Source organism: Rhinoraja longicauda, unplaced genomic scaffold, assembly GCF_053455715.1.
Source record: "Rhinoraja longicauda isolate Sanriku21f unplaced genomic scaffold, sRhiLon1.1 Scf000066, whole genome shotgun sequence".
Lineage (NCBI taxonomy): Eukaryota > Metazoa > Chordata > Chondrichthyes > Rajiformes > Arhynchobatidae > Rhinoraja > Rhinoraja longicauda.
Genome location: NW_027601284.1, coordinates 189710 through 211704, shown reverse-complemented (window position 1 = coordinate 211704; position 21995 = coordinate 189710). Strand labels below are relative to the sequence as shown.

At 48.2% G+C, this 21995-nt stretch overlaps 1 protein-coding gene across 1 annotated transcript; it reads right to left on the bottom strand.

The window, feature by feature from the left end:
• Positions 1-2645: 2645 nt before the first annotated feature.
• On the bottom strand, positions 2646-20215 carry LOC144612650 (uncharacterized). Its single transcript, XM_078432135.1, has 5 exons — positions 20179-20215; positions 16539-16631; positions 11604-11888; positions 4929-4979; positions 2646-2926 (listed from the first exon to the last, which is right to left on the bottom strand). Exons 2-5 carry the CDS (start codon positions 16597-16599, stop codon positions 2694-2696), a joined length of 630 nt encoding a protein of 209 aa, XP_078288261.1. The 5' UTR covers positions 16600-16631; positions 20179-20215; the 3' UTR covers positions 2646-2693.
• Positions 20216-21995: the final 1780 nt, after the last annotated feature.

Here is a 21995-nt window from a genome sequence, read left to right as displayed (position 1 = left end):
TTCAATAATGGAATATTCTGGTATTATTGAGCATAGAGGCAGGCATTGGTTTGCCTGTTCATACACTCATGAAACTGGGCTAACCAACTGTGCACTCCCAGAGTCCTGACAGTGTGAAACGCGCTTCACACCTGGCAGTGTCCGAGAACACAGCAGAGTACAGCACGGGAACAGGCCATTTAGGTCAACGATGGCTGTGTTGATATGGATGGGAAATTTATCCAATTCATTTTGGGATCACATAGACACTATCCCACTAGAAATGGATGTGTCCAGTCCAGCCTGCATTGCTTCCTGCTCGGCATTTTGAGGTTATTATGATATTTAATCTACATTCTTACCCACTCTGAGACCGCACCGAACTTCATTCCACCTACCTCGACTCCAACCAATCCCCGATGGTCAAATCCCTCCCCACCTACGTCCAAGACACCTCACATGCTCTCCATCGCCTCGATAACTTCCGGTTCCCAGGCCCCCACTCCCTCATCTTTACCATGGATGTCCAGTCACTCTACACTTCCATCCCCCACAAAGGATGGTCTTGAAGCCCTCCATTTGCTTCCTCGACCGTAGAACCAGCCAATCCCCATCTAGTAACACTCTCCTCAGCCTGGCAGAGCTGGTTCTCCCACTTCCTCCAAAACCCGAGGCGTAGCTATGGGCACTTACTATGCACTTACTATGCCTGCCTCTTTGTCGGGTACGTCGAACAATCCCTGTTCCAGACGTACACTGGCCCCATCCCCGAACTCTACGTCCGTTACATCAACGACTGCATTGGTGCCACCTCTTGTACCCATGCAGAACTCACTGACTTCATACATTTCACCACCAATTTCCATCCTGCCCTTAACTATACTTGGACTATCTCCGACATCTCCCTACCGTTTCTGGACCTCACCATCTCTATCACAGGAGACAGACTAGCCACTGACATCTACTACAAACCCACTGACTCGCACAGCTATCTGGACTACACCTCTTCCCACCCTGACTCCTGCAAAAAGTCTATCCCCTACTCCCAATTCCTCCGTCTACGCCGCATCTGCGCCCGGGATGAGGTGTTCCACACTAGGGCATCAGAGATGTCCTCATTCTTCAGGCAACGGGGCTTCCACTCTACCATTATAGATGAGGCTCTCACTATACTCACGGGCTCTCACGGGATGAGGACATCCTCTATATCCCGCAGCTCCGCTTTTGCTCCCCCTCCCCCATTCGTAACAAGGACAGAATCCCACTCATTCTCACCTTCCACCCCATCAGCCAGCGAATCCAACAAATCATCCTGCAACATTTCCTTCCCCTACAACTGGACCCCACTACCGGCCACATCTTCCCAACTCCTCTCCTTTCTGCGTTCCGCAGAGACCGTTCCCTCCGTAACTCCCTGGTCCACTCGTCCCTTCGTACCCAAACCACCCCCCTCCCGGGCACTTTCCCCTGCAACCGCAGGAGATGCAACACCTGTCCATTTACCTCCCCCCTCAACTCCGTCCAAGGACCTAAACCAAGGTTCACCTGCACCTCCACCAACTTCATTGATTGTATCCGCTGCTCTAGATGTCAATTTCCCTACATCGGCGAGACCAAATGCAGGCTCGGCGATCGTTTCGCTCAACACCTTCGCTCAGTCCGCCTTAACCAACCTGATCTCCCGGTGGCTGAGCACTTCAACTCCCTCTCCCACTCCCAGTCTGACCTTTCTGTCATGGGCCTCCTCCAGTGCCATAGTGAGGTCCAGCGGAAATTGGAGGAACAGCACCTCATATTTCGCTTGGGCAGCTTGCAGCCCAACGATATGAACATTGACTTCTCCAACTTTAGATAGTTTCTCTGTCTCTCTCTTTTCCCCCTCCCCCTCCCCCATCCCAGTTCTCCCACTGTCTTCCTGTCTGCACCCATACACTTTCTTTGTCCCGCCCCCTGACATCCGTCTGAAAAAGGGTCTAGACCTGACGTCACCCATTCCCTCTCTCCTAGTTGCTGCCTGACCTGCTGATTTACTCCAGCTTTATGTGATACATTTGATTTGTGCAGCATCTGCAGTTATTTTCTTACACTCTGAGCCCGCATTCACTCATTGACCAGATAACGTTTTTATTTCTATACATACCCCAGTTACACCCGATCAAAGACATCCCTCTCTTGCACATTTCCTGCAGCTCATCCCCTCCTTTAACTGCATATTAACTCGGCTCCTCTTCCCACAGATGCGCGCATAACTGGCCTGCTGAATATTGTTTGTTGAGATTGTAGATTGAATGACAAGCGAACAGTTTAATGTCAGAGTAATTCAGCAGGTCAGGCAGCATCTCCAAACACAGAGTTATTTAGTGCAGCACAGTATGTCCTTTTTTTGTAAACCAGGATCTTCAGTTCTTGTGCTTTTGCCCAATGCCCTCTGTGGTTTAATGAACTGAACTAAATGCGACCAATGAAACTGATGCCACATAAAACGTGTTATCGTTTTTGATTCTGGTTTACAAGTTTACTGCTCCCTGACCGTTGTGCTAAGATGCATGTGTGGGAAGAACAGCTGGATCAGAATGGACAATTCTCAGAAGTTCCCATGTCACAGGTTTTATTCCTAATACCACATCTACAGGACACAAACCGATCAGAGATTATTGCATTGTCCATTACATTGTTCAGCCCAGGGAGTGCGAGGTGAGTGAGACTGGCATTGGTCACTCTTCCCCAATGCCGTCAGTTCTGTGACGGGAAACAGAAGTCACCGTGATCCTTCCACTTACCACGTGTTCTTGTTTAGTGAAATGTCCCTCCGGTCTCATCATGAAGCTGAGACTTTCAACCCCTTCTTCAATCGCCTGTTTTAGTCTCTCCCGATAGAATTTTGTTAGTTGGAACAATTGGTACTCGTTCCACTGTGTCAGGAGCTTAGACAATGTAGGCGTCAGATCTGTGTATTCAAAGAGAGAAACAAAACATCATCTGAATCAGTACCCGTGGCTCCCGCTACAACAGCAACCCCCACCCTGAGTGTTCCAGGCTCCTAATGAGAATGATCCAAGAAGAATATCGGAATAAGACAATTTGCTGGAGGAACTCAGTGGGTCAACCATCATCTCTGGAGAATATGGTAGGTGACGTTTCAAGTCTGGATCTTTTTTTAGGCTGATTGTGGTGGCGGTGAGTGGGGAGAAATGAGGACAAGAGGAAGAACAGGTGAAAGACAGTAAGTAAGGTGGATACAGGTGAGGGGAGTTTTTGATAGGCTGATAATTGGGGAAAGGCCAGAGATGAAAAGACAGGTGTGAAACAAATGGAGTGAAGAGTTGCAAATTGTGCAGTGAGATGAATTCATGTAAGTGGAAAGGGACGGGGTGGGAGAAATTTGCGCGAGGAGCAAAAATGGTTAGCAACCGGAAAATCCACTAGGTTTTGGCAGATAAAGCGGAAGTGTTCGGCAAAACAGTCGCCGAGTCTATGCTTTGTCTCGCCAATTGCCAAACATTGAAACTCTCGTCCCATTGCCATAGCAACCTCTCTGTCCTTGGACACATGCTCACTGAAGAAACAGCACTTCACATTCCGCTTGGGTCGCCTTAAATCCAATGGTATGAACACTGAATTCCCCAAGATTAAGTAACAATCTAAATCGCACACCTGCCTTATTTCCGCCCACTCTCTCCACAGTCTCGCACCGATTTCTCCCCTCCCCATTTCCTTCCTCCGATATTCCTTTCTTTATTTTCACAATCTCCAACACTCAGTCCTTCTGCCTAACATCTTGATGTTTCATCTCTAGCCTTTGTTCGACCACCTACCTATCAAAAAACCCCTCCTCAATAACATCCATCTCACTTGCCAGGCTTTGTGTTGCCGCACCTCTGCCAGCTTACGGCTAACTCTGCCATCAGTCTGAAGAATCGGAGAGGCTGAGGCAACGTGTGAGCAGGGGAGAGTTGGATAGCGTCTGAACCGAGGAGGATGTGACGGTGTGACCATGTAACATGGACCCCAGGGGGATGGGGCAGCGTTGGACACGGGAAGGGTGGGCACTGGGGGAGTGTGATCATCTCCATAGCCGGTGTTCAGACAGAGAACAGATCACAGCAAAAAAACGCATATTAAACGAATGCACTGATGAAGAGGTGCAGATGCACTTATCGCCTGAGGCAACACTGTAGTTGATGCCAGCTAATCTTCCTAGGATTATCTTCCACATGCATGAACCACCCAGCTTCACTCCACTCTCTGTGGCCTCATGCTCCCTGGCTTCAATGGATACTGTCATGTGTACCCAAGTTCAGTGACCATCCTCCTGTACACGAGGATCATGAGAAGAATCGATACACTATCTATTATATTGTAGTGGCCTGGCCACAATATAGAATAGATCAATGCACACCGTCTTCTACCCAGAGGTTGAGAATCAAGAAACAAATGACATAGGTTTCGGGTGGAGTAGGGGATTTTATGACAAAATCGGTACATGAACAGGATAGGTTTAGAGGGACATGGGCCTTACGCAGGCTTGTGGGAGTAGTGTAGTTGAGCCATGTTGTTTGACATGTCCAAGTTGGGACGAAGAGCCTTGTTCCATACCACATGCCTCTATGACTCTGAGGCACAACTTGGACCATAATAACTCTAACAGTGCAGACTGCACAGAGTTCAAACACAAGAGTCGCCACGTTTTATGCGCCATCTTCTACTCTTCACTTTCTCAGAAAGCCTCTTCCCAGTCACTGCTTTAATGCACATCTGAATCTTCAGTGAGGATGATTCATCACCTCTGCGATCACTCCCTCGGTCCTTTCAACTGCCGCCTGCAGGGTAACATCCTCTCTTTCTCAGTCCCTTCCTTATTCCCTTATCCTTCTGACCTGTGGACCATGCATTTGATGAACACCAGATTTCAAGACAACATTTACATCTTGAAGAAGTCTGCAGCACACCTGTGTCCGTCCTTGTTGTTGAGGTTACTGGAGCCGCAGTCCTGTTTCCAACTTCAGCCACGGTGTGGATAGGTTTTACCGTATTCTGCTGCTCTGAAGTAATCGCAGTTTAATAGAGCACTTGAAAATATGGCGCGCAAATTGTTTGGAGCATCGAAATTGGCTGATTGAGCAACTAATAAAAAAGCAAGATCCAGCGAAGCGGCCTGTTGGGAATGGCTGTGTTGGTAGAGATGTTGTGTAGAGGTAAAGTGCTGTGTAGAGGGCAAGTGTGAGTCTTCAGCTCACGAGTCTTCGGCAAGGAGTCTGAGGAGAGGGGACTGCAGATAAAGGTACAGTCTGTTGAACCTACTGTTTAGCCAGTTGTGTGATATTGGTGAGCTTGTTGGTTCTTATTTCAGTGCCACCAAGAGACAGGTGGAATGATGCAACGATCCTCCTGCAGCACCTGGGATGTCAGAGCAACTGCTCGTGTCGCTGGTGGCTAAACCCGTGGGAAATGTTTCCAGGTGCAGCTCCTTGCAGGCTGTATTTGGGAAATGGAGATGCAGATGGATGACCCCGGGATCATCCGAAAGACCTTTTGGACAAAACTAACAGTGAGGTGGTCATGCCCAAAGACCAGGATGAATGGAGGTGGATGACCCCCAGGACCTCTAGTTAGCAAAGGGTGAAGGTGGCCATTCCCCTTCAAAACACGTAACAGTTTTGGAGATTGTTAGGGGATGACCCGTCAGGGAAGAGCAGTAGTATCAGGCAGGATGAGGCTCCGTGCCTGGCAAAGCCATAGTGGTAGGATATACATCTGTTGGGGAGATTGGTGGACAGGAGATTCCGTGGAAGCAATCGAGACTCCTGTATTGTGTATTGCTTTCTGGTGCCAGGGTCCAGGATGATTCGGAGCGGCTACTTGATATTCTCAAGAGGGAGAGTGAGGAGCCAGAAGTCACTGTGCATGTTGGTACAAATGACATAGGATGTTCAGAAAGATGTAAAAATACAGGGCAGTGATCTCCGTAGTACTGCTTGTGCTCCGTGCTAGTGAGTGTAGGAACAGCGGAAAAAGGACAGGTGAATGCGTGGCAATGGAGCTGATGCAGGGATTCATACTTTTGTACAACTGGGATTTCTTCTGGGGCAGACGTGGCCTGTACAAGAGGGATGAGTTGCAGCTGAACCTGAAGGGAACGCCAATATCCTGAGCGCCAGCTCCCAGTCTCCATCACAAGAAATAGACCACTGACTGACGTCAATTACAAACCCACTGACTGCCACAACTATCTCGACTATACAACTTCCCCCCTTGCTTCCTGCTTTGAGTCCATCCCCTTCTCCCAAATCCTTCGCCTACGCCGCATCTGCGCCCAAGATGAAATGTTCCATACTAGAACATCTGAGATGTCCTCATCTTTAGGGAACGGGGATTCCCCTCTCCCATCATAGATGAGGCCCTGACTCGTATCTCCTCGGTACCCCGCAGCTCCGCCCTTGCCCCCCCCTTCCTATTCGCAACAGAGACAGAGTCCTCCTCGTCCTTACCTTCCACCCCATCAGCCGTCCATGGGGTATCAGCCGTCACATACAGCACATAATCCTCCAAAATTTCCGCCACCTCCAATGGTATCCCCACCACTAGCCACATTTTCCCATCTCCACGCCTTGCCGCCTTCCGCAGAGGCTGTTCCCTTCGCAACTCCCTGGTTAACTTATCCCTTCCCACCCAAACCACCCCCTCCCAGGTACCTTCCGCTGCAACCGTACAAGATGCAACACCTGTCGCGATACCTCCTCCCTCGACTCTGTCCAGGGACTTCGACAGTCCTTTCAGGTTAGGCAAAAGCTAATTTGCACCTCATCCAAACTTATCTACTGTATCCATTGTTTCGGGAAACAAAAACTGCAGATGCTGGTTTAAATCGAAGGTAAACACAAAATACTGGAGTAAGTCAGCTGGTCAGGCAGCAACTCAGGAGAGAAGGAATGGGTGACGTTTCGGGTCGAGACCCTCTTCAGATTGATGTCAGGGGAGGGAGTGGGACAAAGATAGGATGTAGTCGGAGACAGGAAGCCTAGTAGGTGAACTGGGAAGGGGAGGGGATAGAGAGGGGAAGCAGGGACTACCTGAAGTGGAAGAAGACAATGTTCATACCGCTGGGGTATAAACAGCCCAAGCAAAAGATGAGGTGCTGTTCCTCCAATTGCCCATATTTTTGTCTTTCTTCGGTTTAAACAGCATCTGCAGTTCCTTCTTACACATCCTGACCGGCAGTTTGCTGCAGCTATGTGGGTGGATCGACGCTAGATTGGTTGAAGGATGAGATCCAATGCATGACTGAGGCAGATGAGAAACAGGAGGCGAACTTTCAGAGAAAGTTCAGTTGACAAAATAGGCATGACAGCGAGCCAGGAAGGGCTTCAAGATTGTATTGCAATTATTAATGTCAGGCTGATGAGCTGAGGGTGTGAATAGGTGTGTGCAACTGGGATGCTATGTTGACTGTTAGGCGATGACCCATCAGCGAAGAGCAGTAATATTAGGCAGGAGGAAGCATCGTGCCTGGAAGACCCATCGTGGTGGGATTCCCATAAGTTTGGGGGGTGGGGGTGGACAATATAGACGTGACAACAAGCGAGGGAGGGCTGTTTGATTGAATTGCAATTATTTTAATGTGAGAGGTCTGAGGGGTAAGGCGGATGAGCTGAGGGTGTGGATAGGTATGTGCCACTGGGATGTTGTACCCATTACAGAAATCTGGCTAAGTGGGACAGGACTGGCAGCTTAATGTTCCAGGATGTAGCGAGTGAGGTGAGGGCGAAAGAGGACTTTATTGATTAGGAAGAATGTTGCGGCAGTAGACCGAGATGATATGGCTCATGTCGGCGAAACCAAGCGCAGGCTCGGCGATCGCTTCGCTGAACACCTGCGCTCGGTCCGCATGAACCAAACTGATCTCCCGGTGGCCGAGCACTTCAACTCCCCCTCCCATTCCCAGTCTGACCTTTCTGTCATGGGCCTCCTCCAGTGCCATAGTGAGGCCCACCGGAAATTGGAGGAACAGCACCTCATAATTCGCCTGGGCAGTTTGCAGCCCAGTGGTATGAACATCGACTTCTCCAACTTTAGATAGTTCCTCTGTCCCTCCCTTCCCCTCCTCCTTCCCAGATCTCCTATATCCTTCCTTTGTCCCGCCCCCCTGACATCAGTGTGAAGAAGGGTCTCGACCCGAAACGTCACCCATTCCTTCTCTCCCGAGATGCTGCCTGACCTGCTGAGTTACTCCAGCATTTTGTGAATAAATTGATATGGCTCATGGTTCGTTCAAGTAAGCCTGTATTGGTGGAGCGATTAACTAAAAAGGTGCTGATCACCTTGATGGGTATGTGAATTGCTGAGGGAGGAGGCTGGGCGGGGGGAAATAGTCAGCGGTAATTGGAGGAGCGCAAATGCCAAGAGATTACAGGTAGCTATATGGCTAATAAGGTAGTCATTTTGGGGGATTTTGACTTTCTAAATATATTTATAAATTCCAAATATTTGCTGTCAAAAGAACATCCGGAAATTGGGATGCTTTGAAAAATGTTGTGACAAGAGTTCAAGGCATGCATGCTCATATTAAAGAGAATGGCAAAGCAAGTGGGAGCATCGAAGCTTGCATGATGAGAGAATTTGAGGCTCTGGTCACGGAAACGCAGGCAGCTTGGGATCGATCTAGGAAGGTGGGAAAGTCTATTCCCAGAAGAGTTTCGGGAATTGAGGAGCATACCAAAGGAGGAAATCAGGCGGGTATACAGGGATCAAGAGGTAGCCCTGGCAGATAATATTAAGGGAGATTCAAAGATCTAATTTATATTAAGGGAAATAGGGCCCTTTAGAAACCAAAGTGGTCATCTCAGTGTGGAGCCACAGGAGATGTACAACGTTCTTAGTGAGTATTTTACCTCTGTGTTTAATGTTGAGCAATATGCGTAAAGCAGGGAACGTGGGACAATTAATGGAAGTGTCGAGAACAGTCTATATTACTGTCGAGGAGGTGCTGAATACCTCAAGGTGTATGAAGGTGGATACATCTCCAGGGTCTGATCAGTTATGTCCGAAGTCAGTGTGGGAAGGTAGACTAGAAATTGTAGGTGCCTTGGCTCAGCTATACGAATGATCATTAGATACAGGTAAGGTGCTGGGGGGGGGTAGCTATGCCATGTCTGCATTTAAGAGGGGCTGCAAGGTAAACCATGGGAAGTATAGACCAGTGAACCTAACGTCTGTGGTAGGCAAATTACTGGAGAATATTGAGGGGAATGATATATCCATATTGGGATTGATAAGGACTGATTGTGGAGAGTTAGCATAGCTTTGTACATTGCAGATCATGTCTCATAAATCTGATTGAATTTTCTGAAGTAACTTAAAAGATTGATAAGGGAAAAGCCGTAGACTTTACATATGGACTTCAGGGCATTTGGTAACGTTCTACACGATAGACTGCTTTGGAAGGTTTCATCGCAAGGGATCCAGGGAGAGCTAGGTGACTGGATAAAGAATTGACCGTAATAGGAAGCGGAGGGTGACGATGAAAGTTTGTTTTTCAGACTGCAGGCCTGTGACTGGTAGTGTTCCCCAGGGATCGTTGCTGGCCCCATTGCTGTTTGTGGATTATCTCAAAGATTTGGATGAGTACACAAGACATGATTAGTACGATAGTTATCAAGTGTTGCAATGGGGCCTTCATCCGTTGGGCTGAGAAATGTTGAATGGAGTTTAATACAGATAAGTACATGGTGTTGCATTTTGGGAAGTCAAAGCAGGACAGGACCTCGGTGAAGGACAGGGTTCATCAATCAGAATATTGAGTATAGAAGATGGGGTGTTATGTAACAGGTGTACAAGACTTGGGTGAGGTCACATTTACAGTAACGTAGGCAGTGCATCGTAGGTTCACGAGATTGATCCCTGGGATGGCGGGACTGACATATGAGGAAAGATTGAAAAGACCAGGCTTGTATTCACTGGAGCTTAGAAGGATGAGAGGGGATCTTATAGAAACATATAAAATTATAAAAGGACTGGACAAACGAGATGCAGGAAAAATATTCCCAATGTTGGGCGAGTCCAGAACTAAGGGCCACAGTCTTAGAATAAAGGGGATTCCATTTAAAACTGAGGTGAGAAGTAAGTTTTTCACCCAGAGTGTTGTGAGTTTGTAGAATTGTCTGCCACTGAAGGCAGTGGAAGTCAAATCAATGGATGGATTTAAGAGCGAGTTAGATAGAACGCTAGGGGCTAGTGAAATCGAGGGATATTGGGAGAAGGCAGGCACGGGTTATTGATTGGGGGCGATCAGCCATGATCACAATGAATGGCACTGCTGTCTCGTAAGGCCGAATAGCCTCCTCCTGCACCGGTTTTCTATGTTTTATATGTTTTCTATGTTTATGCGTTCAGTTCTGGACACCCTGTTATAGGAAAGATGTTACCAAACCGGAAATGGTGCGAAGAAGATTTAAGAGCATGTTGCCAGTACTTGAGGGCCTGAATGACATGGAGAGGTTGAGCATGCGAGGACTTTATTCTTTGGAGCGCAGGAGGACGAGGGATGATCTTATTGAGGTGGATAAGTTCATGAGGGGAGTGGATAGTGTCTTAGACGCAGAGCAGGGGAATGATGAACCAGAGAAAATAGATTAAAGTTAGTGGATAAAGATTTCATAGGAATCTGGGGAAAATGTTTTCACAGATCATGGGGACATATGGGACAAGCTACCGGAGGGGGTAGTTGGGGCAGGTGCTACCACAACATTTAAAATATATTTGCACAGGTGCAAGGATCAGAAAGGTTTAGAAGGGTATGGACCAAATACAGGCAGGTGGGACCAGTACAGATGGGGCAACATGGGCCGAAGAACCTGTTTATCGTTGCTGCACGAGTCCATGACTTTATGATTTGGATTAATGAAGCCAAACCTGGAGATGATACATAGAACATAGAATAGTGCAGCACGGGAACTGGCCCTTAGATCCCCCATATCTGCACTATCAATATCATGACAATTTGAACTAATCCCATCTACTTGCTCATGGACTGGATCCTTCTGTTCCCTGACTGTGTCAGTCATGCGTCAGTCTAAACAGCATTTCCACCACCTGCTCAGGAACGGACCAAAGTGTGCATAAAAAACTTGTCCAGCATGCCCCCTTTAAACATTCCACTCCCCAGTAAGAGTCATCCCCACCCTGGGAACAAGACTGACAATATCTATGCCCCTTTTATCCTATACTCCTATTAGGCCTCCACTCTGCCTTCATTACTCAGAGAAAACAATCCAATCTTTGTCTGCCTTCATTCAGATCATATTTGCAACTGATGTGTATTCTAGTGGAGCTTTTGACAGCTTTCCTCATGATCCACAATTCTGCAAATAGTTTGAATGTTTTTGAACTTACTAACTCGACCACCTACGTTTTTGTCCAAATCATAGACATGATCACAAGTTGCAGAGGTTCCAGAACTGATCCTCGCAGAAAACGGTAGCGTCATTAACCAAGTCAGTATGACACTGTTCCACCACGATTCCTCTCTCCTGTTTCCCCTCGCCCTAACTCCTTAGTTTCTTTTCCTCTTTTCTCTCCCTGCAGTCTTCACCATTCTGCAGCATTCCCTCCCCACCCATGTCACTCACCTGCTCCTTGGATGAGACTCGATGATTCCTTGCTTGATATTTCTCGGTCATGATGGATTTCGCCACTTGGGTCAGTTCCAGGGCTGTGAACCATGTCTCCTATTCCTCTCCCTCTGGGCTGACATTGCTCCCTTTCCTCTTCGGCGGGTTCACATTCCATTGAGGTTCTGCTCTCCATCCGACTTTGCTTTTCTGTCGTTATTCCTGTGTTCTGACCATCTTTCTTTGAAGAGGTGCGTGGCCAAATTCTTTTGAGGAACTTGCCAGCTTGAGTTAATTTCCCACCTGAAAAAACCATTAAGTGTAGGTTGCAGATCATTTTCAAATCGAGACCCACAGGTTCGGAATACCTGGTAGCAATTTGAGCTGGCTTTCTGGGGCAAGTGGAAGTGAATGATCGTCTTAGAAACAGAGCAAGAAAACAGGCCCTTTGGCCCAACCTAACCAAAATGCCCCATCTATGCTAGTCCCATCAGTACGTTTGACCATAATCTCTCTAAACCACTCTGTCCAAATGTCTTTTGAGGAAAAGATTTAATAGGAATCTGAGGGGTGCCTTTTTCACACAGAGGGTGGCGGGTGTCTAGAACAAGCTTCCAGAGGAGGTAGTTGGAGCAGGGACTATCCCAACTTTTAACAAACACTTGGACAGGTTCATGGATAGGACAGGTTTGGAGGGATATGGGCCAAACGCGGGCAGGTGGGATTGGTGCAGCTGGGACATGTTGGCCGGTGTGGGCAAGTTGGGCAGAAGGGCCTGTTTCCACTCTGTATCACTCTATGACTCTCTGACATGTTATTATTCTGCCCGCTTCAATTTACTACCACGGACAGCTTGTTCCATATGCCCACCAATCTGTGAGAAGATGTTAACCCTCAGGTTCCTATTAAATGGTTCCCCTCCCATCAAAGGCGCCCTCCCTTTGGATTCTTCAACTCTGAGGAAAAATACCTGTGCGTACACACTTTCTATTTCCCCCCATTATTTCATACATCTCTATTAAATCAGCCTTCAATCTCAATATGTCATCATACTTAATTTCACATGTCCCTAGGTACAGCGAAATGCATTGTTTTGCACATAACCCGGTAATATCATACAGTAGAACTCGCCTCGGCAGTACACAATAGTCGCCGCGTTAACCAAAACAGTTCTAACTGCTGCTCGCAGCGGTGAACCAGGCCTGCCACTGCACGTGGCCGCAGACCCCTTTTTTCTCGCCGTTCCCCGATGGTTCCCCTTTTATAACCGGCGATCTACCCTTGGTCCCTCTGTATCCGGTGGACCTCTGCCCGGTCCCACATTTGTTCTGGGCTACCTCATCACCTTCCCCCCACCCCGCCGAGTCCCTCCTCTCCTGTCGTCCTGCAATCTGGAATGGGCCAACATTCCCTCCTGAACTTTTCAACTGAGCTGGGAGGACAACGTGTTTTTTTGGACAGACCCAAGAGCACCACACTGGAGATGAACAAATAATAATGGCTCCTGCACACCAAAGAATAAAGTTCTAGCCTGCCCAACCTTTTTCTATAGCTCATGTCCTGGGGTACTAGGTACATCCTCGTAAATCTTATTTGCACATCCTTCCATCTTAATGCTATCTTTTCTGAAATAGGGTGACTAAACTGAACAGAGTACAAGTGCGGCCCATGTCTTGTCCAACGGTAACATATGTTCCAGCTTCTATATTGAATTTCCCGAATCATTCAGCCCAGCGTGCTAAAGGCCACCTTCTCCACTATTTACCCGTGATGCCATCTTTTGGGGAATTGTTTGTACTCCTGGATTCTCTCCAGGGGGCTCCCTTTCAACGTGAATGTCATATTCTGGTTCGACTTCACAAACTTACATGTCCAAAAATGCTAATCATACCTTGACATCCCCATTGAATTAATTTCTTCAGACGAGACAGTACTGGGCCCATCAGGGATCCCAAGTGGCGCACCATTCATAGAATTCCAGTCCGAAAAGCAATCTTCCACCATCATTCTGTTTCCAACCATTAAGCCAATTCTGTACCCGTTTGGCATCTCCCCGAGGACACCATACGATCTAACCTACCACAGGGAATCGTATATGCTGAAATCTGTATAGACTATGTCTCTGGCTCTGCCCTCATCAACCTTCTCAAGTACATCTTCAAAAGAGCCATTCAAATTCGTGAAACCTCCAAAGCCAAAACAATGGTGACTATCCCCAATATCTGTCTTTTCAAATGCACATACATCTTATATCCTCTCCCATAACTGTCTTACCACAAACATTCGGCTTATTCATCTATAGTTTATGCTTCACGTGGTTCCCAGTCTTGAGCTATCAGATTTTTCTTTGCAACACTTCTCAAACAGAAGCACAGCATTATCTACCCTCAAATGTTCCGCACTTCACCGACGGTTAACGACGATTCACATATCTCAGCCAGGGCTCCTGCAATTTATTCTCGAACTTTCAATAACGGCCTTAGATACATCTAATCACAGACCCCAGAGATTTACGTATCTTCATACGGTTAACGACATCCAGCACCACCTCGACTGTAATACAACTGCACTCAAGACTTCAAGCCTTCCTCCTTGGTAAAGACAGAGGAGGAATTATAATTGAAGACCTTTCCCATCTCCTGCATCTCTACACACAGGTGATCACTGAGGATATCCTTTCACTCTCCAGTTACCCCTTTTCCTTTAATATACTTGGAAAATATATTTGCCTTCTCCTTAATTATAAGAGCCACCTTGTGCACACATTTTTGCCCTACTGATTTCGTTCTTAAGTATGCTAAAGTATCCAAGTATTCCTGATTTTGGCCTTTCAGTTATCTCTCACACTTCTACCAGGAAAGCATTGATCCGAGCAGCCTATACCTAACCCATGTCTCCTTTTCCCTAACCAGAGCCTCAATTTCTCTCATCATCAAGGGTTCCTTACTTGTCCTTTACTGGCAACATGCATATCTAGAAATCTCACTATCACAATTTAAAGACTTCCCCTTTCAGATGCCCCTTTGCCCACATACAACTTACTCCAATCACTGTTCCTATCTCATACCGTCACCACCCAATGTAGAATTTTATATTGAAGGCCAGAACTGTTCTTTTACACAGGGTTTCAAAGCTAATTGAATTGTTGTGATTGGTCACAAAGTGCTCTTCCACTGACAGCTCAGTTTGAACTGTCTGAATACTACTTTGGATTGCGTCTCCCAGCCAATCAGTTTAAACCCTCCTTTGCAGAACTTTCAAAACTGGCCACACGGATAGATGTTAGTCTCCTTCCAGTTCAGGTTCCTCGTCTACAGGTCACCTCTCTCCCCGAAAAGATCCAAATTGTTCAAATATCTGACTATCCGACCCTTGCACCAACTCCTCAGTCGTGCATTCATTTTAACTGGACGTGCATGAACGTGACGTACTGAAGTACTGTGAAAAGCTTGGTTTTGCATGTAATCCAAAAGGATATAATAGGTTGAAACTCAAGAACAGACGGAGCAAAGGTTAAGATACAGAGTGCAGAATGTAGTTTGCAGCATTGTAGCACATCAGTCCCTTACACAAAGTCCAATGTCCTTGATGCGGTATGCGTAAATAGTTAAAAAAAGTAAATTCGGAGAACAGGAATAAATCCCTGGCATCTGAAGAAGGGTCTCGACCCGAAAGGTCACCCATTCCTTCTATCCAGAGATGCTGCCTGACCCGCTGCTTTACTCCAGCATTTTGTGTTTACCCTAGCTTCTGCGAGGTTCGTTCACAAATTTGATAAGAGCGTAGAAGCCCTCGAATCAGGTGCTATGTTATGTCCAGATATCCAATATAAAATTTGGATGATTGTTACTTTCGAGATAATCTGATAATTTTGTTCCAAGTATTAGCGATTTTAGCCTTTCTGCCAAAATTTACATTTCTACCCCCGCAACTGGATTTGAACCAGTATTTGTGTAGGCGGAGACATTACATTTCATATTTAATCATGATACGGGCAAGTTGACGCATGTTGGAGGGATAAATAAAACCAGGATATTCATCATGAATGACAGGGCCTATAGACCGCTGAGAAACACCCGTACAAATCCATAGATCCCTAAAGTCAGCAGTGCACACGAAGACAACATTTAGCATTCTTGTCATCAGCTGCGGCATCGAATACAACTGCAGGGAGGCCTTGTTACAAATTTACATGGAGTTGATTAAGCCTTAATTTGGAGGAGTGTGTGCAATTCTGATCTCCATACTGTGGGAAGGATGCCTTTGCACTGGAGAAGCTACAGAGGAGATCCATCAGGATATTGCTTGGAAAAGAATATTTCAAATATCAACTGAGACTGGAGTGATTTAAGTGGTCTTCCTTAAGCTGGGGCAGACAAGCAGTGATCTGATAGATTTTCAGAATACTACGAGAAGCAACGTTGATGGAAAAATAGTTTTCTCCATAGTAGAGGTGGTTAACACTAGGGGGCATCGATTTAATGCGTGGACCATGAGGTTTACAGGATGATCTTTCAGGAAGAATCTTTCAGTAGTGATGACTGCAGCTAGGACACACAGCCTGAGGTGGCTGGTACTCTGTCACAACATTGTAGGAGCATCTGGGTGTCCATTCCAAATGCAAATGAATCGCAGGTGATAGACTACTAGTGCTCAGTAATGGGATTAATGCAGAGAAATTGTCAGGTGGCAGATGGGTCAAAGGCTCATTTCTGCTCAGAATCTGATTCTGGACTCTGATATTATAACGTTTGCGGCTAATCAAATAATTTGTTTCTAAAAAGAGTGCTGATATATCAGACAATTCCTGCATCCGCCCACCTGTAACAGTGATATCCCTGGAGATGTCAACTCTCTGTGTTCACCCCCATCCCTAGTCCCACTTCCATGTCTTACAACAGGTGTCCACGCACTGTCAGGGCAACATATACATTTCACAGAAGGCTCACAAACCTTTTTGTTTTGTTGATGTAGAGGTCACTGAATCACCTCCACAGTCACCACTTTCAGCCATGATGTCGTCAGGCGTTCGCAAACTCTGTAGCTCTGAAATAAACAATATTAACAGAACCATCAGGTGACAATTAAATGTGAAGACATTGCCTTGTGAACCAACAAACAGCATTATAGTGCAGCGGAGGTGTGGAAAACACCCCATCCAAACAAGTTATACCCCTGCAAATTAACAAAACATAAAAGTAGGATTAGTCCACCTAGCTATTCATGTCTGCCCTGACATCCAAAGATCCCTGATCTATCCAAGGCAGCAATTCATCATTTGTGCCAGATCCCTGAAGCTTTCAAACCCCTGATCACCGTATCACTATTCCAGACCAAACACGGTCAATCCCCAACATACACACCTCACCTGTTTGGAGGCTTCAACTCACAGAGAAAGAGGAAAAATACCCACTAATGGGGAATTACTGTCCACTCTGCTGGCCCTATTCTTACCACAAGGTGAGAAGGAACTTTTTCATCCAGAGATTTGTGAATTTGTGGAATTCTCTGCCAGAGGAGGCCAAATCACTGGATGAATTTAAGAGAGAGTAAGATAGAGCTGAATCAGGTTACTGATTGTGGATGATCAGCCATGATCACAATGAATGGCGGTGTTGGCTTGAAGGGGCAAATAGCCTCCTGCACCTATTTTCTATGTTTCTAACCTTGCCATCCAGGATAAAGGCTTCTACACCACCATGTTACCTATTGCCAAATCCCCACTGGCTGGAACGGGAAATAAAACATTTCAAGGGCCAACTACAAACGTCCCAACTCTACTGGAAACTGTCGTCCCCACTGCTGCCATGGCACATTCCAGCGCCATCCCTGGAGTGTCCATTCCAGAATAGAAGGATTATATCACATGCCTAGACTCTGCTCTGTCTCCATGATGTCAGGTATCTGTCTGCAATAACCACCACCAGTCCCACTTCACAAGAGAATCATCCGTCTTATCTCTACAATAGACAATAGACAATAGGTGCAGGAGTAGGCCATTCAGCCCTTCGAGCCAGCACCGCCATTCAATGCGATCATGGCTGATCACTCTCAATCAGTACCCCGTTCCTGCCTTCTCCCCATACCCCCTCACTCCGCTATCCTTAAGAGCTCTATCCAGCTCTCTCTTGAAAGCATCCAACGAACTGGCCTCCACTGCCTACTGAGGCAGAGAATTCCACACCTTCACCACCCTCTGACTGAAAAGGTTCTTCCTCATACACGACGAAACCCGCCCAAAGGCTCACAGGACAGCGTTACTGGGAGGGAGCTGGAGACGTCAGGCACGATGAGGGTGAACTGGGTTCATGCCTACAGTGCCTTCAGGGTAGGTGGAGGCGCCCTGCGGAACACAAAGATGGTTAAGGACAGGGAGGTCTGTTCACAGGAACTGCACCAGCACATCAAGCTCGTGGGCAGACCGGATTTCGACTTTGAAAATGGCAATGCCTGCATGTGTAATATGTGCTAAAACAATTTCACTCTGCAGTTGCACATTGAATTACCGAACTGTTGACCAAACATCTGTTCCTCTCAGCACTCAGCTCTCCAAATGATTCAACCTCAACAAACAGAGATTATCCTTTGCTATCTTGCAAACATTCTCTATTATCATAGCTGAAAGATACAACTCTGCACTAAACGGCACTATGTCTGGTCCTGAACTATCCCAGCTGTGGACAGGTGATCTCTCCCTCCCTTTAAACTATTTCCAGCAATCTAAGTTAAAACATATTTGGTTATCTTAACGTTGTGCGTGATCTGGCCAAGTACAAATGACTGCCAGTTTTCCTACAGTGTAATAAAGACAATGTGTATTTACATTATTGATTAAAATAGTGAATGCAGAAAACAGTGGAAGTGCAATGGTGGATGATCCATTATCAGAACTGGGACTGTAATCAAATGCTGCTCAAACTGCTGAGTGTTTCCAGCATGTTGGCATTTTCTCTTTTTCCTTCAGATCTTCTGGAATAGCGATTTTTTTAAACTTCCATGCCCAAAAAACTGGTTGCAAAAGTCACACGTTAACCTTACAGTGGTCAACAGATTTGTGTAATTTTCATACTTCCACTCACAAACCCAATAGTCCCAACTCATTTGAATAATGAAATGAGAACTGACATGTACAAAATGCATTCCATGTTGTAAATCTGAAATCCTCACAGTATCCTTTCCTCTTACTCTCATTGTGCTGCACCTTGTCGAGGCAGTGAAGAAAGCCAATGGAATGTTGGCCTTCATAACAAGAGGAGTTGAGTATAGGAGCAAAGAGGTCCTTCTACAGTTGTACCGGGCCCTAGTGAGACCGCACCTGGAGTACTGTGTGCAGTTTTGGTCTCCAAATTTGAGGAAGGATATTCTTGCTATTGAGGGAGTGCAGCGTAGGTTCACTAGGTTAATTCCAGGAATGGCGGGACTGTCGTATGTTGAAAGGCTGGAGCGATTGGGCTTGTATACACTGGAATTTAGAAGGATGAGAGGGGGATCTTATTGAAACATATATGATAATTAGGGGATAGGACACATTAGAGGCAGGAAACATGTTCCCAATGTTGGGGGAGTCCAGAACAAGGGGCCACAGTTTAAGAATAAGGGGTAGGCCATTTAGAACGGAGATGAGGAAGAACTTTTTTAGTCAGAGAGTGGTGAATCTGTGGGATTCTCTGCCTCAGAGGGCAGTGGAGGCCAATTCTCTGAATACATTCAAGAGAGAGCTAGATAGAGCTCTTAAGGATAGCGGAGTCAGGGGGTATGGAGAGAAAGCAGGAACGGGGTACTGATTGAGAATGATCAGCCATGATCACATTGAATGGCGGTGCTGGCTCGAAGGGCCGAATGGCCTCCTCCTGCACCTATTGTCTATAAACTGCTGAGTGTTTCCAGCATGTTGGCATTTTCTCTTTTTCCTTCAGATCTTCTGGAATAGCGATTTTTTTAGCTTCCATTCCCATAAAACTGGTTGCAAAAGTCACACGTTACCTTACAGTGGTCAACAGATTTGTGTAATTTTCATACTTCCACTCACAAACCCAATAGTCCCAACTCACTTGAATAATGAAATGAGAACTGACATGTACAAAATGCATTCCATGTTGCAAATCTGAAATCCTCACAGTATCCTTTGCTCTTTCTCTCATTCTGCTGCACCTTGTCCTCGGATCACTCAGTCTCAGCTGATAACAATGTGCAACTCTCCTCACACAAAGGCTCAGAAAGGCCTTTACTCCGGCAACTGAGGAAGTGTTATCAGTAAAAATAACGGAACCCATGCAGCCATTTTGTGAACCAAACTGGGCCATCTGCTTCCACAGCACCAGACCGCTCAGCGCCCTCAACACATCAACTGTTAGCTCCAACTTCACTCAACTCTGTGTGATTGTTGTGCAGCACCTGCACCAACACGTCCCATAACAACGCGCAGCTGGTGCTGGCCATGACTTTCCTGCTTCAAACTCTCACCGGGACACATTTAGTCACAACAATCAATGCAAAGTCCTCACAACAACAAATCAAACTCAATGGGGAGATTTACCCGCAGTCTCTCCCCAAGATTAGACCCGTCCACTGGGGGCCGGCGGCAAATACTCACCGATGGGAAGCGGCTGTCCCCGCCCGCCCGGACAGCGGGGACCTCGGCCTCCGCCATTGGCTAAGGCAGTTGGCGGACACCGCCGACAACCAATGGGAGTAGAGGGGCGGGCCCGGCCTGCGCTGACGGTTGGAGGGTCAGGTGACCGGTGGCGGCGCGCGGGCGAGCGGGCGAGCGGCCGTTAAACCGTCTCCGCGCGAGGGGGCCGCGCCTGCGTGACGCGCACGCGCAGAGACGATCCGGGCGGTGACAGCGGATTGACCGATTGCTAATTGACAGCGGCACCGCCCTGAATCTCCAGCGCCCTGAAACCCGGCTCAGCATCACTCAGCCCCGCCCCGCATCGCGGCCCCGCCCCCAAACCCCCCCCCCCCTCCCCTCCATCTCTCTCTCTCTCTCCCTCTCTCTCTGTCAGGTGTGTGGGGGCTGGGGGTCAGGTGTGCAGGTGGTCACGTGTGTGGGGGCGGGTGGGGGTAAGGTGTGTCGGGGGTCAGAGTGATGTATGTAGGGGTCACGGGTGTCTGGGGGTGGGGGTCTTGTGTGTAGGGGGTCACGTTTGTGTTGGGGGCTCGGGGTCATGTGCATAGGAGGTCACGTGTGGGGCAGGTGGGGGTCAGGGGGCCCCTCACACGTGACCCCCTACACACATGACCCCCAGCCGCCACACACACCTGATCCCCAGCCCCCACACACACACAAGACCGCCTGACCCCCACACATGACCCCCTGACTCCCAGCCTCCCACACACCTGCCCCCCAAACACCTGACACCCAGCCTCACATGTGACCCCCTGACCCCCACACACCTGACACACGGGACCCCCTACACACATGATCCCCTAACCCCCCACACACCTGACCCCACCCCCCCCTCACAAACCTGACCCCACATACGTCTGACCCCACGCCCCAGACACACGGGACATCCTACACACATAACCACGTGACCCCCCGAGCCCCCACACATCTGACTCTCTGACCTCCGCACACCTGACCCCTACCCCTAGACACATGTGACCCCTACACACATGACCCACAGACCCCCCCCACACACCTGACCCCCAGCCCCCCACGCACCAGCCCCCGCACACCTGACCCCCAGACCCCCAACAAATCTGACCCCCAGCCCCCACACACACCTGACCCCCGGACAGCCCACACACCTGATCCTCAGCCCTCACACACCTAACCTCCAGCCTCCACGCACCCGACCCGCAGCCCCCCACACACCAGCCCCCAGCCCCCGTACACCTGACCCCCAGCCACCCAACATATCTGACCCCCAGCCCCCACACACACCTGACACCCATCCCCCCACACAGGTGATCCCCTGACTACCAGCCCCGCATGCACGTGACCACCTATACACATGATCCCCTGACGCCCCACACACCTGACCCCCACCCCCCCCACAAGCGTGACACCCTACACACATGACCCACTGACCGCCGACACACCTGACCCCCAACCGCACCCACACTTGTGACCCCGTACACAAATGGACACCTGAGTCCCCACACACCTGGCCCCAGACCTCCCCCCACACGTGACCCCCAGACCCCCCACCACCTGACCCACACCAGCCTCCACACACGTGACCCCCGACACACAGGACCCTCTGAGCCCCCACACACCTGACCCCCAGACACACCTGACCACCAGCCCCCAAACACACCTGACCCCTGACCTCCACAAAGGTGACCCCTTACACATATGTCCCCTGACCCCCAGCCTACCCAAACACCTGACCACCTACACAAATGATCGCCTGACCCCTCATACAACTGACCCCACCCCCCACAAACGTGACCCACTAC